At 44.3% G+C, this 13709-nt stretch overlaps 1 protein-coding gene across 11 annotated transcripts in view; it reads left to right on the top strand.

Moving 5' to 3' along the window:
* The window catches only part of NR3C2 (nuclear receptor subfamily 3 group C member 2), a 440307-nt gene that overhangs the window by 390656 nt on the left and 35942 nt on the right, over window positions 1-13709 (top strand). For all 11 annotated transcript variants that reach the window (XM_055550824.1, XM_055550829.1, XM_055550827.1 and 8 more), the window contains exons 7-8: window positions 1115-1245; window positions 11718-11875. In XM_055550824.1, coding sequence (XP_055406799.1) covers window positions 1115-1245; window positions 11718-11875 — 289 coding nt within the window. The remainder of the gene's footprint in view (window positions 1-1114; window positions 1246-11717; window positions 11876-13709) is intronic.

Genomic DNA, 13709 nt, shown 5'->3' on the forward strand with positions numbered 1-13709 from the left:
AGTGGATCAGCCATCATCAACTCCTCTGTGTCTATGGCCTGAGTCAACAGGCCTGTTTCTCACTAGTAGTCTCTTTTTCACTCATTTCTTTCTGGTTATCATAACTTGGTACTTACCCAGGGCCTCCCAGAGGATTTATCACTTTGAGGAAAAACATCTGAACAATTAAATAATACCTGCCTTCCTTCTCACGGAAAGAGATAATCATGGCTTGTGTTGTAATATCTTGTGGATTTTTTATGGAAACACTTGGATTTTGGCATAGAGAGTGGCTCTGTTGGTTGGTTGAATGGACATATATGTTTCACACAGATTCCCAAATCATCTTCTCCTGGACCAGAGAGGTTCCATTTGAGGAATCTTTTTAAATGTTGTCTGATTTCCCTTCACTTTTCAAAATTCATTTTCTCTTTCTTTTTTTAAGTCTTTATTGGATTTGTTATAATATTGCTTCTGTTTTATGTTTTGGCTTTTTGGCCACAAGGCATGTGGGATCTTAGCTTTCTGACCAGGGATTGTACCCACATACACTGCCTTGGAACGTTAAGTCTTAACCACTGAACTTCAGGGAAGTGCCTGGTTTGTCTTGTTAAATGTGTTGCTGCAAAGCATTAGTAGGCACATTTCACAACCTCTATGGGAGGGCAATGGAGGTCTCATGTGGAAATGAGACTGGTCATCCTTGTCATGTGTCCATAGCATCTAACACAGCTCTTCCAAACAGTAAGGGCTTCGAATCTCTGGGCTTCACCCCACATGCTGCTTCACAGCAGCATCTCCACTCCATGGATGATCTCAGGATCACACACAGCACCATCACACATTATCACCCTTGATGTAAAGTGGAGTCATGGCACACTTTGAAAAAGGTTGGTTTTGGTGCCTCTGACATTCTCCCAGGGGACGAATAAACAGCCTGGCTAGGTTGGTCGAGAGGCAGTTTACCAGTCACCGTGCTAGGCAGCTGACTTCTCTTTTGCAAATACACACCTACTCTGCATTGAAGCCAAAGGCATAACTCAGACTCGGATTTCTTCATGGGCTCCCTGGGGCTGCTGGTCTGGGTCTGGTCCTGGACCTTCCAATCTCAGACATCTTTGCTTTTCCTTTGCAGAGAGAAGATGCACCAGTCTGCCATGTATGAGCTCTGCCAGGGGATGCACCAGATCAGCCTTCAGTTTGTCCGGCTGCAGCTCACCTTCGAGGAATACACCGTAATGAAAGTGTTGCTGCTGCTGAGCACAAGTAAATTGATGTCCAACTGGCACTTTTTTATACTGTCACATCATCTTCCCTTTCGGAGACTAGCCTGTTTCTAGGGCCAGATAGTCAGTATTAAAAAGTAAGAGGAGGTGGGCAGAGGGCTTTGGTGCAGGATGAATTAAGTTACTTGCAGAGTTAGAAGCTTTGGGTGACGCACCTGCCTTGATCCCTTCATCCATCCAGCCACTAAGGATTCGTTAAGTGTCTGTTATGTATATGGTGGGACTGGGCAGTTCAGGAACTACCAGAATGAATGAGGCACAGTCTCAACCCTCGGGGAGTTTTGTTTTTGTTGTTCAGTCACTGAGTCATGTCAGATTCTTTGCGACCCCATAAACTGCAGCATGCCAGTCTTCCCTGTCCTTCACTGTCTCCCGTAGGATAAATTCAAGATCATTTTAATACACTGTGGAAAGTGATTGTCTGCCATGATAAAGACTGTCCTGGGGGCTCAGAGGAGGGAAGCACATTCTTGCTTCTTGGCATCAGAGGATTCTTGATGAAGCTTCATCTCAGAGAGCTTTGCCAGGGTGAGGGATTGAGTCCGAGGCATGAGCTGACCTCCCTGCTGGGGAGCGTGAGAGAGCATGGTGGTGTGGGAAGCAGACGCACATAATAGTGCTTAGCTCTGCGGAGTTGTTTTGCCTGTTTATGATTTTTGTTTTTTTATCTCATTTATGTATCCACCAATTTTTCAAGGCATATCAGGTACTATTGGACTGGGGAGGCATGGTTGCCCTGTAGATTGAACCGGAAGATTCCCACCTGTTGAGGACATCTGCTGTCTATTAGGCAAGCAGGGGAGTGTGGTCCAGAAGGCTCTGAGCGGTGGGCTGACATGGCCAAAGGGGTCCTTTATGGCTTCATGAAGATGTGTCTGGCAGTAGATAGACTGAAGGAAAGGGGATGGGATGAGGATAGAGAGAGGCCAAGTCAGACAGAGAATTGAGCCAGACTGGAAGCCCAGAGACCTGCTGTGAAGCTGTTGAAATAACAGCCTGAATAATGGTGTATTCTTGCCTGGGAAATCCCACGGACAGAGGAGTCTGGCGGGCTACAGTCCACAGGGTCACGAAGAGTCAGACATGATGAAGCGACTACACTTTCACTTTCTTAGTGGTGGTGGGCAGCTTGCTGACAGCACCAGATGCATTCAAGACACACTGCAAAGTCAGCCTTGACGAGAAGGGGTGCAAAATAGTCTGGATCAGAAGCAACTTGGGTTTTGAGGGCACAGATGATTGTGAGGTGGTAGTGATACTGTGAGGAGAAGTGCATTCTTGTTGGGACTGGAGCAGATTTTATGGAGTATAAAATGACTTCTCCAGGTGGCTGAGTGGTAAAGAACCCACCTGCCAATGCAGGAGGTACAGGAGATGTGGGTTCCATCCCTGGGTCAGGAAGATCCCCTGCGGGATGTGATGGCAACCCACTCAAGTCTACTTGCCTGGAGAATCCGATGGACAGAGGAGCCTGGCGGGCTTCAGTCCATGGGGTCGCAAAGAGTCGGACATGACTGAGTGACTGAGCACGCGTAGCCTCAGAGAGAGGCCTAAAGAGGGGGAAACTGGAGGACTTGAACTCAGAAAACAAATTTGGATATTGACATATAAGCTTGACATGATCCTTGTAGAACAGGAAAGTCCAATGGCAAGTGAGGGTGCCGAGGCACAGGAAGAAGAGGGAAGACCCACTGAGGTGCATGAAAGGAGGAACGCAGTGCTGAGGGACAGGGAGAACCATCAGGGAGGCAGAGGAGCTGGCAGAGGGCCAAGAGGTCAAGGTTTCCCAGAGGTGTGACTTATGGCAGAGCTTCCAGTGGAAGCCAGGAATGCTGACAGAAGCCTACTGGGGTTGACCATGCGGCATCAGGCAGGTGCCAGACAGCCAGGGACTTGCAGATTGATGGGAAGCTGCTTCGGGCATCTGGAACCAAGCATGAGAGGAGAGAAGTCGATGGCAGAAGGAGCCAGGAGAGACAAGGGAGGCAGGATTAGCCTTGGCAAGGATGCTAAACACTTCTTCCCCAGACAGCGGCCCAAGCCTTTCCAAACAGAGGGGAAGGAATTTGAGGAAGCTCTCATCAGATGAAGGTGAGGCTGGGATGATGGCAGGAGACAGGATAGAGAGGAAATCTCAGAACTGAGTGCCGTGACCACTGAGGAAAAGGAGAAATGTTCTGGGTGCCAGGACACCAGGGCAAGTGGTGCCAACTTCATAGGAGGAGAGGCTGTTGAGTGACCCCCTGGAAGCTGAAAAGAGCATCTGAGACATGCCCAGCCCTCCCCTTGGCCCAGGAATCAGTGGCTGCGGTGAAGGGTTTTCAGTAGAGCCATTTGGAAGTGAGTAGCGTGAGCAGCCAAGCATTGAGGATAGAATGGGTAAGAAAAGCTGCTGATCCCAGCATGGAGGAATTGGGTCTGGGGAAGAGTGAAGCCTGCACCTGGTAGGGCAGGGAGGGGAAGGCAGGGGCTGGTGTGTCTGCATCTGCCCTACACACATCTGGCCTCTCTCAGGTTTCCAAAGAGTTTTTCCATCTATCATCTGATTTAATGCTGCAAGACTGCTAACTTGTCTAAAGTGGACAAAACAGAGGCATGCAGGTGTGACTTGTGCAGCCTCCTTGGTGAATTAGGACTCAGACCCAGGGCTTTGGCCTTTCCTTCCAGCTGGATGCAAGGGTGGAAGGCAGGCTGGCAGCAGGGGACCCCCAGCCGCAGGAAGAAGGGAGGGTGAGCCGGCTGGGCTGGACTCCAGCAGCGAAGACAGACCAGCAGCCTGGGAGGGCGGTGGGGTCAGCGTGTCTCAGCTGTGTTTGGCTTGGCCAGCAAGGCTTTTCAGGTTGCTTTCGGCCTTTTGTCGTGTTTGATTTCCACGGACTTTGATTGCATAGGGAGCCCACGCTCTCCCCAGTTTACTGCAGGCCCCACCATCCTCGGTACCCACCCCTCCTCACTGTACACTCAGCCCACATTCAGGAGCTTGTGTTTGCAGTCCTCCGTCCACAGGCTCAGTAGAACCAGGCTCTTCTCCCTGCTCCATTGTTCTTCAAGGTTTCTGAGGCTCCCAGCTTATCCTTTCTAGAACATAACTTGGGAAATGTACTTTTAGTTCCCTACCCAGGGATTGAACCTGCACCCTCAGCTGTGAAAGCAGAGTCCTAACCTCCGGACTGCCAAGGAATTCCCTGGAAATGTACTCTTTAAATTCAGCAACAGTGATTTTAGTCCTCTTTCCAAGCTGTATCATTAACCGTTAGAAGAAATTTAAAAAAAGAAAAAAGGAAAAAAATATCAAATGGGTGATAGAATTTAAATTTTTTTCTAAAAATGTTCATGATAATAATCCTTTATAAACATTGGCCACTCAATTGTTATTGGTGTCTTGTCCTTTTACATCCATTTAATCAGTCAACCTTATAATCAATTCTGATATCATTTAGCTCCCTAAATTAATTTATTAGCTTCCAGGTAATTCAGTACATTCAAGGCTGATTTTTATTGATGCAGGAAAAGCAAAATAAAAAAACAGGAGAACAGAAGTAAAGAATTGTATAAATCATGAAAACTTCAGGCTTTAGTAAGCTTATTTTGCTAATCTCTGATAGAATGTGTGAAAATTTTTCTTCTTATTTAGAAGGTTACATTACACACCTGATGTCCGGTGTATGAGGAAAGTTAGGCTGTGACATGAAGAAGATCATGTTGTTTTTGCTCACACAGGAAAGCAAACCAGCTTCCCACCCAGCTGTCTTTTTGCTCTTCTCCAGCCCATAGATTCTGGATGATTTCCAGGAGCCCTGCTGCATTTAATAAGTAAATTCAGAAAATCTAGGCAGACCTCCAAAATTTGAGGTTTTGCCTAAGTTCTCTTTTATTTGTGGGTCTGTTTCAACTTCTAAAATATCTGGCTGGGAAAATGGTACAATATATTTCCATCACAGCAGTAAAACACAAGTAATATTTGACACAAGTTGTTCTTCATCTTGAGAATTTTTGATAACACAACTGTCAGAAGTATGAAAGCGTTTGGTTAATCTCAGTAGCTACACCAAACAGCACTGAAATACAGTCATGAAATGTGCTCACTCCATTCTCATTTTAGGTAATGTTTTAAATGTGTAATATCCGTAAGTATCTGTATTGAAAAATGAAAGGTTTACTCCATAACATTTTGAAACTTTAAAAAAAAAAGTGTCTCAATAGGTGGGCTGTGAAAGCGTGTATATATAAACTCTCAGTTTATTTTATAAAGTTTTGGGTTAACCTGAAGATTTTGGTAGAAAGCGCATCTGTAGTTTCACAGTTAACATTCTACCTATTACCATCCTTCTTTATGTTTTTGTATACTTTTAAAACAAGGGTTTAATTTGAAAGAAAAAAACTGTTACATAATGAAGGCCATCTAATTCTGAGTGTGAATGTCAAATATTTGAAACCACAACTAATATTGTGCAGCCTCAGGAATGTGTGCGATGCCTACAGGGATTTATGTTTTCCCCAGAAAAATAGAGTTAAGATAAACCACAAACCAAAAGCCTCAACAATTAAAACTCAAGGAAGTCATTACATCATGTGTGAAGTTAATTTGCAAGATAATCCATATCTTTATATAGGACAACAGGGTTTATTTGGGAGCAGTGGTATTCTTGACTCCCGGGGTTACATGTAGCACTCAAAAACATACTTCGCTGTTCTAAAGAGCTGATGACCCAAGTGAATTTTTATTGATACCAGTTATAAATGAGCAAGGCAAATCGGAAGTGGTCAAACAAGAGATGGCAAGAGTGAATGTCTACATTCTAGGAATCAGCGAACTGAAATGGACTGGAATGGGTGAATTTTACTCAGATGACCATTATATCTACTACTGCGGGCAGGAATCCCTCAGAAGAAATGGAGTAGCCATCATGGTCAACAAAAGAGTCCGAAATGCAGTACTTGGATGCAATCTCAACAACAGAATGATCTCTGTTTGTTTCCAAGGCAAACCATTCAATATCACAGTAATCCAAGTCTGTGCCCCAACCAGTAACGCTGAAGAAGCTAAAGTTGAATGGTTCTATGAAGACCTATAAGACCTTTTAGAACTAACACCCAAAAAAGATGTCCTTTTCATTATAGGGGACTGGAATGCAAAAGTAGGAAGTCAAGAAACACCTGCAGTAACAGGCAAATTTGGCCTTGGAATACGAAATGAAGCAGGGCAAAGACTAATAGAGTTTTGCCAAGAAAATGCACTGGTCATAACAAACACCCTCTTCCAACAACAGAAGAGAAGACTCTATACATGGACATCACCAGATGGTCAACACCGAAATCAGATTGATTATATTCTTTGCAGCCAAAGATGGAGAAGCTCTATACAGTCAGCAAAAACAAGACCAGGAGCTGACTGTGGCTCAGATCATGAACTCCTTATTGCCAAATTCAGACTGAAATTGAAGAAAGTAGGGAAAACCACTAGACCATTCAGGTATGACCTAAATCAAATCCCTTATGATTATACAGTGGAAGTGAGAAATAGATTTAAGGGCCTAGATCTGATAGATAGAGTGCCTGATGAACTATGGAAGGAGGTTTGTGACATTGTACAGGAGACAGGGGTCAAAACCATCCCCATGGAAAAGAAATGCAAAAAAGCAAAATGGCTGTCTGGGGAGGCCTTACAAATAGCTGTGAAAAGAAGAGAAGCGAAAAGAAAGGAGAAAAGGAAAGATATAAGCATCTGAATGCAGAGTTCCAAAGAATAGCAAGAAGAGATAAGAAAGGTTTCCTCAGCAATCAATACAAAGAAATAGAGGAAAACAACAGAATGGGAAAGACTAGAGATCTCTGCAAGGAAATTAGAGATACCAAGGGAACATTTCATGCAAAGATGGGCTCGATAAAGGACAGAAATGGTATGGACCTAACAGAAGCAGAAGATATAAGAGGAGGTGGCAAGAATACACAGAAGAACTGTACAAAAAAGATCTTCACGACCCAGATAATCACGATGGTGTGATCACTGACCTAGAGCCAGACATCATGGAATGTGAAGTCAAGTGGGCCTTAGAAAGCATCACTACGAACAAAGCTAGTGGAGGTGATGGAATTCCAGTTGAGCTATTTCAAATCCTGAAAGATGATGCTGTGAAAGTGCTGCACTCAATATGCCAGCAAATTTGGAAAACTCAGCAGTGACCACAGGACTGGAAAAGGTCAGTTTTCATTCCAATCCCAAAGAAAGGCAACACAAAAGAATATTGAAACTACCACACAATTGCACTCATCTCACACGCTAGTAAAGTAATGCTCAAAATTCTCCAAGCCAGGCTTCAGCAATATGTGAACCGTGAACTTCCAGATGTTCAATCTGGTTTTAGAAAAGGCAGAGGAACCAGAGATCAAATTGCCAACATCCGCTGGATCATGGAAAAAGCAAGAGAGTTCCAGAAAAACATCTATTTCTGCTTTATTGACTATGCCAAAGCCTTTGACTGTGTGGATCATAATCAACTGTGGAAAATTCTGAAAGAGATGGGAATACCAGACCACCTGATCTGCCTCTTGAGAAATTTGTATGCAGGTCAGGAAGCAACAGTTAGAGCTGGACATGGAACAACAGACTGGTTCCAAATAGGAAAAGGAGTACGTCAAGGCTGTATATTGTCACCCTGCTTATTTAACTCATATGCAGAGTACATCATGAGAAATGCTGGACTAGAAGAAGCACAAGCTGGAATCAAGATTGCCGGGAGAAATACCAATAACCTCAGATATGCAGATGACACCACCCTTATGGCAGAAAGTGAAGAGGAACTAAAAAGCCTCTTGATGAAAGTGAAAGAGGAGAGTGAAAAAGTTGGCTTAAAGCTCAACATTCAGAAAACGAAGATCATGGCATCTGGTCCCATCGCTTCATGGCAAATAGATGGGGAAACAGTGGAAACAGTGTCAGACTTTATTTTTCTGGGCTTCAAAATCACTGCAGATCGTGACTGAAGCCATGAAATTAAAAGATGCTTACTCCTTGGAAGAAAAGTTATGACCAACCTAGATAGCATATTCAAAAGCAGAGACATTACTTTGCCAACAAAGGTTCGTCTAGTCAAGGCTATGGTTTTTCCAGTGGTCATGTATGGATGTGAGAGTTGGACTGTGAAGAAGGCTGAGCACCAAAGAGTTGATGCTTTTGAACTGTGGTGTTGGAGAAGACTCTTGAGAGTCCCTTGGACTGCAAGGAGATCCAACCAGTCCATTCTGAAGGAGATCAGCCCTGGGATTTCTTTGGAAGGACTGATGCTAAAGCTGAAACTCCAGTACTTTGGCCACCTCATGCGAAGAGCTGACTCATTGGAAAAGACTCTGATGCTGGGAGGGATTGGGGGCAGGAGGAGAAGGGGACGACAGAGGATGAGATGGCTGGATGGCATCACCGACTCAGTGGACTTGAGTCTCAGTGAACTCTGGGAGTTGGTGATGGACAGGGAGGCCTGGCATGCTGCGATTCATGGGGTCGCAAAGAGTCGGACACTACTGAGCGACTGATCTGATCTGATAAATGAGCAAATAGCATGTGCAATTGAGAAATGAAAGGAAGAGCAATTTCAGACTCAGACTATTAATATCACAAGATGAATTTTTCTCATCTTCATCTTCCAAAAATGAAAGTTCTCAGTGACTTTTTCTTTTTTTTTAATTTTATTTTATTTAACTTTACAATATTTTATTGGTTTTGCCATATATGAAAATGAATCTGCCACAGGTATACACGTGTTTCCCATCCTGAACCCTCCTCCCTCCTCCCTCCCCATACCATCCCTCTGGGTCGTCCCAGTGCACCAGCCCCAAGCATCCATTATCGTGCATCGAACCTGGACTGGCGACTCATTTCGTATATGATATTTTACATATTTCAATGCCGTTCTCGCAAATCATCCCACCCTTTCCCTCTCCCACAGAGTCAAAAAGACTGTTCTATACATCAGTGTCTCTTTTGCTGTCTCGTATACAGGGTTATTGTTACCATCTTTCTAAATTCCATATGTATGCATTAGTATACTGTATTGGTGTTTTTCTTTCTGGCTTACTTCACTCTGTATAATATCAGGGAAATGCAAATCAAAACCACTATGAGGTACCATTTCACGCCAGTCAGAATGGCTGCTATCCAAAAGTCTACAAGCAATAAATGCTGGAGAGGGTGTGGAGAAAAGGGAACCCGCTTACACTGTTGGTGGGAATGCAAACTAGTACAGCCACTATGGAGAACAGTGTGGAGATTCCTTAAAAAACTGGAAATAGACCTGCCTTATGATCCAGCAATCCCACTGCTGGGCATACACACTGAGGAAACCAGAAGGGAAAGAGACACGAGTACCCCAATGTTCATCGCAGCACTGTTTATAATAGCCAGGACATGGAAGCAACCTAGATGTCCATCAGCAGATGAATGGATAAGAAAGCTATGGTACATATACACAATTATTACTCAGCCATTAAAAAGAATACATTTGAGTCAGTTCTAATGAGGTGGACGAAACTGGAGCCTATTATACAGAGTGACTTTATTTTTCAGAGTTAAAGCATCAGTACTTATTGGCTGTAGTGAACAAAAGCAACCATGTAAGTGGATTTTCAAAGGGAGGATCTGTAGTTTACGCTCTGCCCTCCATCTCCTCGCAGAATGCAGGCACAGGTTGCTCCCTGTCTGCATAAACTGTGTTCACATGTGTCCTGGGAAAGATCACCTCCTTTGCGGTCCCAGAATCACTTATTATGCTTACAGTTGCTGAATTTCAAAGTATTATTTTCAGTGAGATGTTTTTCATTTAATTAGAAAAAACTAGCAACTCTATAGGGCTTCCCTGGTGGCTCAGATGGTTCATAAGAATCTGCCTGCAATGCAGGAGACCCAGGTTCAGTCCCTGGGTTGGGAAGATCCCCTGGAGAAGGAAATGGCACCCTACTCCAATAGTCTTGCCTGAGAATTCCATGCATGGAGGAGCCTGGCGGGCTACACTCCATGGGGTCTCAAAAGTCTGACGTGACTGTGTGTGCGCGCACACACACAGGGATGCTCTATACAAGGAAAGAAGAAAACATACTTCTTAATTTTCTCTTATTGAAGATAAAGGTGAATGTGATTTCTTCCCTTCGGAAGGTTGTGATCTTGTTTTGTATGTACACACTGTCCTCTTACCCATCACACACACAAATCCGGGCTACAGACCTGCTAGCAGGCTGTCTGGGTGGTCATGTGACAGTGCCTCAGTGGTCATGTGATCTTAGAGCAGGGAGAATAGGAAGTGCTTCTTTGCAGCATGTCCTCCCCCTGATAGACAGCTGGTTTCCCCAAGTGTCTTTGACATTTGAACTTGAATTTCTAATTCCAGCCCCAGCTTAGATTGTCTATGTTTCTTCCAGTTGTCCTGAAAAATCAAAGTATATTTTCCTACATCAGAGGTATTGGCAAGTTAGGGTTCATAAAATCTTTGATGACAGGCCACAGGATAGTGTAGCATTGAGGTTAAGAGACAGGCATTGGAAGCAGACCTAGGTTTCTACTCTTTCTCTGCCATGTATTCATTGTGTCCTTGGGCTAGTGATTAAACCTCCAATCTTCAGTCTCCACATCTGTGAAATGAGGATAATATAATGATTATGTCATAAGATGTCATAAGATTGATGTGAAGATGAAGCAAGTTAATATAAGCAAAGTGCATTCTAACATACACCTGCTAAGCCAGTTACTCTCTTGTATATGTGTGTATACAGAGGTTAACCATTATGTAACTGCCATATTTGGAGAAGGCAATGGCACCCCACTCCAGTACTCTTGCCTGGCAAATCCCATGGACGGAGGAGCCTGGTAGGCTGCAGTCCATGGGTTCGCTAGGAGTCGGACACAACTGAGCGACTTCACTTTCATTTTTCACTTTCCTGCATTGGAGAAGGAAATGGCAACCCACTCCAGTGTTCTTGCCTGGAGAATCCCAGGGACGGGGAAGCCTGGTGGGCTGCTGTCTCTGGGGTTGCACAGAGTCGGGCACGACTGAAGCAACTTAGCAGCAGCAGCAGCAGCAGCTGCTGCCATATTTACTCATAAGGGATTCCCCAGTGGCTCAGTGGTAAAGAACTCTCCTGCAATACAGGAGATGCAGGAAACGCAGGTTCAATCCCTGGGTCAGGAAGATTCCCCAGAGAAGGAATTGGCAGCCCATTCCAGTATTCTGGCTGGAAAAATCCCATGGACAAAGGAACAGGGGCCTGGCAGGCTGCAGTCTGTGGGGTCACACAGAGTCAGACACAACTGAACACACACACATTCATCAATGCAGTAAGCAAGATGCAGTGTCAGTCTCAAAGTGTGACCTCGTGACCTCAAAATAGCCTATGCCATTTAACCACGAAGATGCTAAAGCTGATTTCCATTTTGAGAACTTACATGTCTGTATTCCTTCACCACAGTTCCAAAGGATGGCCTCAAAAGCCAGGCTGCGTTTGAAGAAATGAGGACAAATTACATCAAGGAGCTGAGAAAGATGGTAACAAAGTGTCCCAGCAACTCTGGGCAGAGTTGGCAGAGGTTCTACCAACTGACCAAGCTTCTGGACTCCATGCATGACGTAAGTAGAGCCTGTTGGTGTCTGTCACCCACACACTGTGGACCCAGAGAAACCAGAGAGCTGAGAAAGTTCTTGAGGCTTTGGGAAGAACAGGGGTATATCATCCACAGGAGGCAACGAGAGGTTAAAAACTGACCAGGGGACTTCCCCTTCAATCCAGTGATTAAGACTCTATACTTCCAATACAATTCCATTCCTGGTCAGGGACTAGGATCCCAACATTTTTAATTAAAAAAAACTGATTAGGAAGAAAATTATTTTTTTCAGAATACCTTTGAAACAAACTTCATTTAAAGTGCAAGGTGTGGCTCTTTCCCCTCCTGAGCAGAGTGTAAGAGAAATGTGCGCCATCGTGGCAAAACCCTGAGCGCGGGGCCAGAGAAGGAAGGGCCTCAGATTTGCTGCAGGTGTCAGGTCAGGTTTCTCATTTCTGCTGGCAACTTAGGAAATGTTTGGTTAATGGGAATGTTTGCTTTAGCATTGCATAAATAATGTCCATCTTCTACAACTGTTCATCTAATAACCCAATCTTTCAAAAACATTATTAGTGGTCCAGGGCCAGCTGGGATCATCGCATTCTTTGCCAGATTTGGAATCTTATATTCACTGTTCTTCACAGGAGTCACCTTTCTTGTCTTGTGTAAATATGCAAAGTAAACTCTTGAGCTTGTTTCTAATTTACTGAGTTACAGATGTAGTCAAGGTGTTAGCACTTTCTACAAAATACTGATTCGGATAACTTGGTTTGTCATGCCACTTAAAATGTGCTTCTCATTTCATTTTGCAAGCAGTTTCTTCAGTTCTGGTTCAAAAAAAGTTGTACACGGTCATGCTAATTTAACATTTTTATATTTGCTTTCTTTTGGAACATTTATGGCCCAAGTTCAGCCCATGCGATTTGGATAAGAAATCCTTTTTCAACTATTTCCTTGTTGCTGAGGACAATGTTGACAGGCTTGATGACCAATATTATAATCGTGTTGCTACTGAAATAATGGGTCATCCTTTAGAGATTTGTCTATGCCACTGGAATGATATGTCTTTTGAGGTTGGTTGATAAAAGAATGTCGCTTTCCAGGGTTTTACACTGAAGACCCAGTGCATATCATACTGGCCTTTACTTTCTCTGAACATTTCACATGATAAGAGTCAAATTCCCATAAGGTGAATTCAGTGATAGATAGTTGGGCTAGTTATCAGTGGCCTCAAAGCACGACTTACAGGAAAATCTCAGTGATAATAAATGATGGGCTACAAGGCTTTGGGGAACACAGCCAACAGTGCTCTCCACAACTCTCACAAAAGGAAGTAAAGGAAAGTAGAGCATGAGGCAGGGTCATCCACCCAAGAATCAGGAGCACTGTTAACTCTCTCTTGTTGGTTTTGTTGAAAGCCTTTCTTAGTGGAGCTGTTGCAGAAAGGGGGGCTCCTTCCAGGATCGAGGGGCTTCCCTTGTACCTCAGTCGATAAAGAATCTGCCTGCAGTGCAGGAGACCTGGGTTCCATCCCTGGGTTGGGAAGATCCCCTGGAGGATGAAATGGCAACCCACTCCAGTATCCTTGCCTAGAAAATCTCATGGACAGAGGAGCCTCGTGGGCTGCAGCCCATGGGGTCGCAAAGAGTCAGACATGACTGAGCGACTAACACTTCCTTCTTCCTGGATCGAGAGTGGGCTCTTGTCTGACACTCAGAAATGAATTATCCAAAGACACACACATGCTGACAAAGCCAGAGACTTTATTGGGAAGGGGTGCCTGGGTGGAGAGCAGGAGGGTAAGGGAACCCAGGAGGACTCTTCTGCCACGTTGCTTGAAGTCTTGGGTTTTATAGTAA

Source organism: Bubalus kerabau, chromosome 16, assembly GCF_029407905.1.
Source record: "Bubalus kerabau isolate K-KA32 ecotype Philippines breed swamp buffalo chromosome 16, PCC_UOA_SB_1v2, whole genome shotgun sequence".
NCBI lineage: Eukaryota > Metazoa > Chordata > Mammalia > Artiodactyla > Bovidae > Bubalus > Bubalus kerabau.